The sequence below is a fragment of the Schistosoma haematobium genome, chromosome ZW (genome assembly GCF_000699445.3).
Source record: "Schistosoma haematobium chromosome ZW, whole genome shotgun sequence".
Taxonomy (NCBI): Eukaryota; Metazoa; Platyhelminthes; class Trematoda; order Strigeidida; family Schistosomatidae; genus Schistosoma; species Schistosoma haematobium.
The window spans coordinates 83,947,668-83,957,112 of NC_067195.1; the positions used below are offsets into that span (position 1 = coordinate 83,947,668).

The window sequence follows — 9,445 nt, forward strand, 5'->3', positions numbered from 1 at the left end:
AAATGAGACAACAAATCTATTAATAGTGCCTTTCTTTATAGCCTAGTGGATAGTGATCACTATATCAAAGTAGAAGCCTTCTCTGCCTTATATCGAGTCTCAAGAAATCTACTAGTAGGAGTAAGATTACTCCTCCTCTACATAGGTGAAGCCGTAGGGATTGCATCCAGAAAAATTAACGAAGATTTCTAAACTCGGTATACTTAGCCCCCTTGTTCATTATGGCTCAGGATTCGGACATCTAATCAAATCTCATGTTTATTTCTGCACTGCCCCATTATTAATTTCATGTCCATCTTTCTCAATTGATATGGAATTTTTATAATTATTATCGTAATTATCCTGGAAACATTTATCCTATTATATATTATCTTCGCACGAAGTTTATTATTATTATTATTATTATTACTATTATTATTACTATTATTATTGTTATTATTATCATTATTATTACTATGACTAGTACTATAATCATCATTAGCATTGTATCATTTAATCACAATGTATGGTTTATGTTGGCCATTGTAATAGAACTATTATAGAATGATAGCTGTTCTTATAGATACTACTTATCAATTAGACATGAGGATATGTTCATAAAATTCACTTTTTATCTGATGTGAGATTCAATCAAGAGAAAATGTACCAATCATATCTAATACACTTGTTACTAGATTGAGATTGTTTATTATGTAATTCTATGTTCACTTGAGAATAGTTTCAATGTATTAAATTACTGTTCGGTTTAGCGAACTATGTTTGCACACTTATGAGGGGATATTGTTTAGTTAAGAAAAAAGCACACTCAAGTTAATTGTGTTGAAGAAAGATTTTCACTGAAAGCACTTCACCTAAATATATCAATATCTCGAAAACACCGACCCATAATGGATAAGCTAACAAAGGAGTATTTATGCAAATGAAAGTACCTCACAGGGAAAGTAAAGATTGTCACTAAATGAGATAATAAAAATATCCTTCATAAACTTTGTTATGTTTTTAGAATGTAATACCATATTTAAGTGAAACTTCTGTGGTAGCTTACAATGGAATTCATAATGCACGTTTCGTACTATTCGAGATACATCAGCTTGGTACGCTTGAATCCGTGTTGATATTCATACCGGGCCTCGAACCCAGTACCTATCGGAGCACTCAGCTAGCGATACACCTATGTCAAAGAAACTGATCAATTTCAGTTCATAACACTAACAAATAAAAGATCAAAGCCTTTATAAGTGAAAATAATATCATTATATTTAAAATAGAAGACCAGCAAAACACACCAACATGTTATATTCAGTATTCTCAAATTACCCGCATGTTGAATTCGGAAAGCATGTTTGTAATTGCTTAGAGTTGATTTAGAAATATACATTCTTAGATGAAGAGGTTTATCATCATTCCTAGTTTGTCGTTTATTTAGACAATGTTGAATTTGACACTGATGTTGTTGAATAAGCATGCACTAATTTAGTTAAGCAAGATTATGAGTTACATGTTAGTTGATATGGATACCAGTAAACTGAGCATCTGATTTGCTCACAGTCTCACTTTTTATAGATGATCAGACTGCCTACTTATGAGTAGCTAAAAGTTACGATGTTTGGTAATTATTCTAACGTAAACAGTTTAAGCTAAATGGTTGCGTAAGCGATCTCTATTTTCCACTTTGTTTCAAGGGAGTAGATTTATCCATCTTTTGGTTCCGAATTTTTTTATCTTTGTTGCTCAGCACAAATACATAAAAATAATTACAGTATGTTAGATAGAATCACAATATGAAGGTAGAGCACACTTAGTGTCCTTGATCACTATAATAATCCTTTTTAGATATCTGTGTCACCAACCTAACCACGCAAATGCAAACTACAGTCTTCGTTAACTGAACTTCTCTCGGTTGTCAGTAAAGCATGACACAAGTTTGGAATGATATCATGAATGGTACAATGGTAAACCATCATTGAAAACCTGGAAGCATTGTATGGCCGTTTCGTCCTGGTATGAAACACCTCAATAGTGCGCATCTACCATCCCTCACACGAGACTGGAACTCAGGACCTTCGGTCTCGCGCACAAGTATTAAACATTTTACTTTCAATTGTCTATAAAAACTATATATTAATTCATTCCACTAACTTAACAAATATCACCATTGGTAATAATAATGATAATAATAATAATAGTAATAATAATAACCTCGATCCTGTTTTTCTGATTAGAGGTAAATAGCAGAAACGTTTACATTTATTCAGTGTCTTACAATCTGATTATTTGTATAGGCATTCTGCATGTTTATTAGATCATTACAAAGTCGATTTTTAAATGAATCTCATCAAGAATTTAACAGTAGTGGAGTAGTGAGTTCTTTGTATGATAGCAAAGTGTATATATGAGGCAACTAAAGTGCTCGATAAAGTAGAACATTCTAGTGTTTTGGTATCTTTGAACTTTCGTAATATGGTACATCAAATATGAGCACTTTTCTAACCTATTGGTAATTACTGCGCGAAAATTCAATGACTTTTTATTTCAGTAATGATCGCTCATTTATTCTAGCTTGGTTTGGATATTGAAGAATTAGAAGAAATGGAATGTGATGCAGGACTTGGCAATGGTGGTTTGGGTCGACTGGCTGCATGTTTTCTTGACTCAATGGCTACAATTGGTTTAGCAGCTTATGGTTACGGAATACGTTATGAAAATGGCGCTTTTCATCAGATGATAAAGGATGGATGGCAGGTAAGAATTTTAGAAGTAAACCTATTTCTTAAACTGCTCTTTGAAATATCTCATTATAATTTAAAAAGTTATAATCAATTGGCACACTTCTTTTGAAATTATAGGTTGAAGAACCGGATGAATGGTTACTTTATGGTAATCCTTGGGAGAAAGAACGCCCTGAATTCACTCGCATAGTTCAGTTTTACGGTACAGTTATGCGCAATCATTTAGATCAATGTAAATGGGTTGACACAGAAACAATATGCGCCCTACCTTATGAAGTTCCTATACCTGGATATCGTAATCAGACATGTAATACGCTTAGATTATGGTCCGCTAAGGGCAGGAAATACTTTGATACGAAAATTATTCATAACAATGATTATATAAATGTAAGTTACCAAAAGAATATTTTTGACTTATTGTCCGCATTTTACGAATTTACAAAAATTCACCACTCATTTGTGGCTAACTTCTGGATAGATTGCTGAAATTCTGGGGAGAAGTTTTTACCGATAAGACTCAACCCTTATCGGAGTTAATAGAGTCATCTACAATAACAGTGAGTGATGGTCTCACAGTGTTGTGAATTATCTGAAATGGAACATGTCAACGATTAAGCACCATTTCATTAGTTCAAAGGTAATCCCTTCATAATAAGGCCCAGAAACCTCAAATTCCAGACTTAGTGAAATCCTAAGTAGACGCCACTGAGGAGCTCGATACTAAGATGAAATAAATGTTCACTGCTTCCTGTTTTTCAGCGGTTATGTAGCTAAATTCAGTCCATGATACTAGACTAAATTTATTGTACACTAATCGTTTTGGTCCGTATAGTTAACTGTTTACTTTTTGAACTACATCATTATAATGTTTTTAGCATATTTCGGTTACTAGCTTTTTCAGAACAGCTTGCTTATTTAATAGTCGCTTGCTTTAATTTTTTTTGTAAATCCACTATTTTACACTGTATTAGCAGTAAAGTTGTTCTGGTTTCAATTAACACCATTTGATTATCATATTGATTATTTTGGAATAGAAGATAACAGAAAAAAGTGACAATTTAAACACAGAGAATACTAGAAGGAAGGGTTATTTTCATAATAACTTCATCATCAGGTTGACTGACTCACTCTACTGTTATAAGTTCATAACTATTGTATTACAATGGCAAAAATATGGAGTTTATTTATGCTTGTCGTACGTAGTTTAGTAATATGCTAATTGGATGGTATTTTTACGATTATCATACAGTTACTTAGTATAATTGTATCAATCATTTTTATTTCAAACTGATTTATTTAACCTCAAATAAGCCTTATTGTTTTGATCTTTTTGATCTTGCAAATGGAAATCAGTCCACTGAAATACATTTTTAAAATCAAACAATTGTCAAAAATGCGATTATATTACGTGTTTGATACTTGATGAGCGATTATCCTGACTTCTTTGTATTCGAACCAAAACAGTTTGACTACAATACCAAGTAGCATTCAACTAATGATTAAAGAAGTTTTTCGTTTTAATCATTGTACGAGAAAATAGATTATTTAAGATTAAATGCTACGTTTGCAAACACCCACCTGTTGTTTCTGAAGAATTTTCAGGCCTGTTGTTAGCCTATGTCAAATAAAGCAAACAAAACAGACACGTCTCTTAGTTTGCAAAATTATTGGAAGTTCTGACCCGTCAAACATGTGTCTTTAGAAATTTCAATTCGAAATTCTGATATTAAAATCTGCCTTATACCAGCGTTAAAATCTTTGAGTTGTATGCAACGTAGAATCTGTTACATGTATGCATTAGTTAACATTGCCACACTTCATTGGCACAGCGAGCTCCCAGAGTAGTAGAAGTAGTAACATTATTAGTGGTAGCAGAAAAGAATAGGGAAAGCAGATATAGTTCAAGAATAATATTTGGAATTGTGGAATAAAAATAACTATGATATGATTTAGAAAGTCAAGATTTAAGGGAAAACAAAGAGTGAATGCACCGGCTGCATTGGGAAAGATTCTGAGTCATAATACTCAAAGTCCCTTACCTTTGGTTAAGAAAATCTCGCGGAATCCAATTAGTTGGTAGTCACCTACCTACTTGGTCTGTTCTAATTGACACTGATTTCATTGAATGATGTAATGGCTTGGTTAGGGTGCCCTTGACTTTTATAACGTACGTATACACCAGATAACATCATTCATCAAGGCAGGCGGTAGTTGGGCATACGTAATACAACGTTTAAATGACTAATTTTTATCAAGTATACGCTACAAATCTTCCGTTCTAACTTAACCATTTTTTCGAATAAGAGGACAGTTTAAACTTTTGAATATTTTCGCTTGTATAATAATTATTTATTACTTTGATATAGGCTACTTCGATTTCTGTAAATAAATTCTGTATTCATGCAATTGGTTCCCTTTATGAATTTAAATAGAGCAATATTACACCCTTGAGTGTGGGATTGGTGTGGGATTGGTGCTCTATTTAAATTCTGTATTGTTGAAGTTATCATTTTACCACAAAATGACACATCTCTTCTTTGTTTCCTCTCACTTTTATGTTTATGAATGAATGTATCCACGGTAAATAAGGTGCTGTTCATATTCTCTCGTAACTTATCTTTTTCTTCATTATCTATGCAGCTAATCAGAATTCTTCGTTATCATCCATTTTTGTGGCATCAATGTAACACTGAACAGTAAACTGTTTTGCCACAATCGATCTACAAAAAACAGCATAAATTCATGTATTGTTTTGTTAATTTAGGCTTGCTCTGTTCTATTTTTTTAATCCTTGGTAAATAACACATTTTGTCATGTATTTACTTCTCGTAAAGTCTTTAATTCACAATGTTTTTGCAATAATAAAGCCTAATTTAAAGTAAACTAGTATATTCAAAGTGATAATTCTCTTCGTTTTTTAAAAATCTTAACAATCAGGCTATACTTGGCCGTAATGAAGCTGAAAATATTTCTCGTGTTCTTTATCCAATTGAAAGTGCATTCGAAGGTAAAGAATTGCAATTAAAACAGGAATACTTTCTTGTATCCGCTACATTGCAAGTAAGCTGAAACGTTTATCTATCATCCATGATTTCATCTGTGGTTATGTATAATATGATTTATTTTAGCCATTCGATAATAACTGCGACTAATCGATTTAAACAGTTGATCACCTTAACATAAACATCAAACACAATTTACAGTTGATTGATCATTAGGTAGTGATCAGTGTTACGTGTGTTATGTTATTCTTAGTGCAGATCGAATTCTATCAACCAAGTTGCAATGTAGTCACTGGTCTAGGTGACTTGACACCGCGTGCTCGAAACCTAGGTTCAAGGCTTCCTGTTGACTACCTCCAACCACCATTTCACTAAACACAATGAATAAACAATTGTTCAAACAGTTTTATGGGTCTTTTTTGGGGGGTGGGGTAGACGGAGAATAGTGAGGATACTTTTAGTTTAGAGTGTGAATCGCTTTCAACAGAGAAAGATATATATAAATCATGTGGTCAAGTTTAAAAGTAAATGCTCATATCGAACCACACAAAAAACATGATGAAACTATGGTGTGTAATGTAATCTTGTTATAATATTAAATAATTTCATCTTATTCGTATTAATTAAGTGCCACTCATATTACTAAATAGTGAAAGAAAACTGTATTACTGTATCTTAAAAGTTCTCAATCCATTTACTTTATGAATTTCATACTGAGTAAAATATACTTACTTACTTACTTACTGACTTACGCCTGTTACTCCCAATGGAGCATAGGCCGCCGACCAGCATTCTCCAACCCACTCTGTCCTGGGCCTTCCCTTCTAGTTCCATCCAATTCTTGTTCATTTCTCTCATGTCTATTTCCATTTCCCGGCGTAATGTGTTCTTTGGTCTTCCTCTTTTCCTTTGGCCTTCAGGATTCCATCTGAGGGCTTGTCTTTTGACGCAGTTGGGTGCTTTCCTCAATGTGTGTCCTATCCACTTCCAGCGCTTCTTCCTGATTTCTTCCTCCGCTGGGATCTGGTTTGTTCTCTCCCACAGTACGTTGATGCTAATAGTGTCCGGCCAACGGATCCGAAGTATTTTGCGTAGACAATTGTTAATAAACACCTGTATTTTCTGGATGATGGCTTTCGTAGTTCTCCAGGTTTCTGCCCCATATAGTAGAACTCTCTTGACATTTGTATTGAAAATCCTGACCTTGGTGTTGGTTGACAGTTGCTTTGAGTTCCAGATATTCTTCAGTTGTAAATATGCTGCTCTTGCTTTGCCGATCCGCGCCTTCACATCTGCATCAGATCCACCCTGTTCATCAATGATGCTGCCCAAATATGTAAAGGTTTTTACATCTTTCAAATCTTCGTCAATTGTGACTGGATTGGTGCATTCTGTGTTGTATCAGAGAATCCTGCTTTTCCCTTTGTGTATATTGAGACCTACTACTGCTGAGGCTGCTGCCACACTGTTCGTCTTCTCTTTCATTTGTTGTTGCGTTTGGGATAGAAGGGCCAGATCATCAGCGAAGTCTAGATCGTCCAACTGCATCGTAGATGTCCATTGTATCCCATGCTTCCCTTCAGATGTTGACGTCTTCATGATCCAGTCGATCACCAGGAGAAAGAGAAAGGGTGAGAGTAAGCAACCTTGCCTGACACCGGTCTTCACTTCGAACGACTTTGTCAACTGTCCTCCATGCACGATTTTGCAGTTTAATCCATCATATGAACTCTGTATGATATTGACTATCTTCTGAGGTACGCCGCAGTGTCGAAGAAGCTTCCATAGTGTTGTTCTGTCCACGCTGTCAAATGCTATTTCGTAGTCAATGAAGTTGATGTAGAGTGATGAATTCCATTCAATTGATTGTTCCACAATGATCCGTAGAGTTGCGATTTGGTCTGTACACGATCTATCCTTACGGAATCCTGCCTGTTGGTCACGAAGTTGTGCGTCTACGCAGTCCTTCATCCTGTTTAAGACTTTTCCCGGTATTGAGAGAAGAGTGATGCCCCTGTAGTTATCACACTTGCTGAGATCGCCTTTCTTCGGTATTTTGATCAGGAGTCCTTCTTTCCAGTCTGTTGGTACTTGTTCCTCATCCCAAATCTTATTGAAGAGAATGTGGAGTATCCTTGCAGTTACCGCTACGTCTGCTTTTAGTGCCTTTGCTGGGATGTTGTCCGGTCCTGCTGCTTTGCCACTCTTGATTTGTCTGATGGCCATGCTGATTTCTTCAATTGTTGGTGGGCCAACATTGATTGTGAGGTCCGTGTGTGCTGCTTCGATGTTGGGTGTGTTCAGTGGAGCTGTTCGATTCAAGAGTTCTTTGAAGTGTTCTACCCACCTGTTTTGTTGCTCTTCAATGTTGGTGATTACCTCGCCTTTCTTGCTTTTCACTGGTCGTTCTGGTTTGCGGCGATTTCCAGAGAGTTTCTTTGTCGTGTCATACAATTGTCTCATGTTTCCTTCTCTTGCAGCCTTTTCCGCCGTCATTGCTAAATCTTCCACATATTTACGTTTGTCGGTTCTGATGCTCCTCTTCACCTGTTTGTTTACTTCTGTGTATTCAGCTTGTGCCTTGGCTTTTTCTGCTCTTGTTCTACTGGTATTGATTGCTGCCTTCTTGTTCCTCCTTTCTTGAGTCTTATCCAGTGTATCAACAGTGATCCATTCCTTGTGATGGTGCTTCTTGTGACACAGGACCTCATGACATGTTGAAGTGATTGCCTCTTTGATCCCCTTCCAGTTGCTCTCCACAGTAGTTCCTTCTCCATTGAGTAGATCATGAAAGGCCTGAAACTTGTTGCTGAGAAATATCTTGAATTTGTTGAGTTTGTCAATATCATGAAGAAAAGCTGTATCGAACTTTTGTGATATTGTCCGCCCCGTCGTCCAGTGCCTCTTGAGTTTCAATTTCATCTTGGCGACCAGCAAGTGATGATCTGATGCTATATCAGCTCCTCTCTTGGTTCTCACGTCTTCTATAGTCCTCCTGAACGTTTTGTTGATGCAGATATGGTCGATTTGGTTTAGCGTGGTGTGATCCGGTGAAGTCCATGTGGTTTTGTGTATGCGTTTATGTGGGAATATGGTGCCGCCTATGACCAGTTTATTGAAGGCACATAGGTTTGCAAATCTCTCACCATTTTCATTTCTTTCTCCCAGTAAAATATAACCTAACAAAATATTTTTATGTTTATATCATAACGAAAGTTTTTTTTATTATAATCAGTATAGGGTTGTGGAGATTGTTAATTTTAGATTGGTATCATGAGTGGACCAATATTAGACCAACATTGAAAACCTGGAAGCACCGGACGTCTTTTACGTCCCAGTATGGGACTTTCACGATCCTGCATGTGGGGTTTGAACACAGGGTTTTAGGTCTCGTGCGCCGATACTTAACTTCTAGACCACCGAGTTTACATCCAATGGTGTTAATGTCTAACTTCAGCCAATCCACGATATTACACGATCGTCCACCATGGTCTTCAGTGAGCAACTGCCTTACAACAGACACAGTTGAACTTCACACGCGAGACCGAAGGCTCTGAGTTCGAGTCCTCTTGAGGGATCGTGGATGGATCCCTATACTGGGACGAGACGGCCGTCCGAAGCTTCCAGGTTTTCAATGGTGGTCTAACATCAATCAGTTCATGATCCCAATCAAAAACTTAATAATCTCCACAACCCCATACTGATGAATTCTTA

General features: G+C 36.1%; 1 protein-coding gene across 1 annotated transcript; it reads left to right on the plus strand.

The window, feature by feature from the left end:
* Positions 1–562: 562 nt before the first annotated feature.
* Positions 563–6,555, plus strand: MS3_00004567 (uncharacterized protein). The gene is made up of 4 exons (XM_051212504.1): positions 563–2,079; positions 2,537–2,742; positions 2,847–3,116; positions 5,667–6,555. The coding sequence occupies exons 2-4, from the start codon at positions 2,590–2,592 to the stop codon at positions 5,796–5,798; spliced, it is 555 nt and encodes a 184-aa protein (XP_051072689.1). The 5' UTR covers positions 563–2,079; positions 2,537–2,589; the 3' UTR covers positions 5,799–6,555.
* The last annotated feature ends 2,890 nt before the right edge of the window (positions 6,556–9,445 follow it).

Bases quoted from the DNA above. Each gene is read 5' to 3' on its own strand.
- MS3_00004567 (XM_051212504.1), top strand. From the start codon at position 2,590: ATGGAATGTGATGCAGGACTTGGCAATGGTGGTTTGGGTCGACTGGCT. The intron at 2,743-2,846 runs GTAAGAATTTTA...TTGAAATTATAG, and splicing joins TGATAAAGGATGGATGGCAG to GTTGAAGAACCGGATGAATG. The intron at 3,117-5,666 runs GTAAGTTACCAA...CTTAACAATCAG, and splicing joins ATAACAATGATTATATAAAT to GCTATACTTGGCCGTAATGA.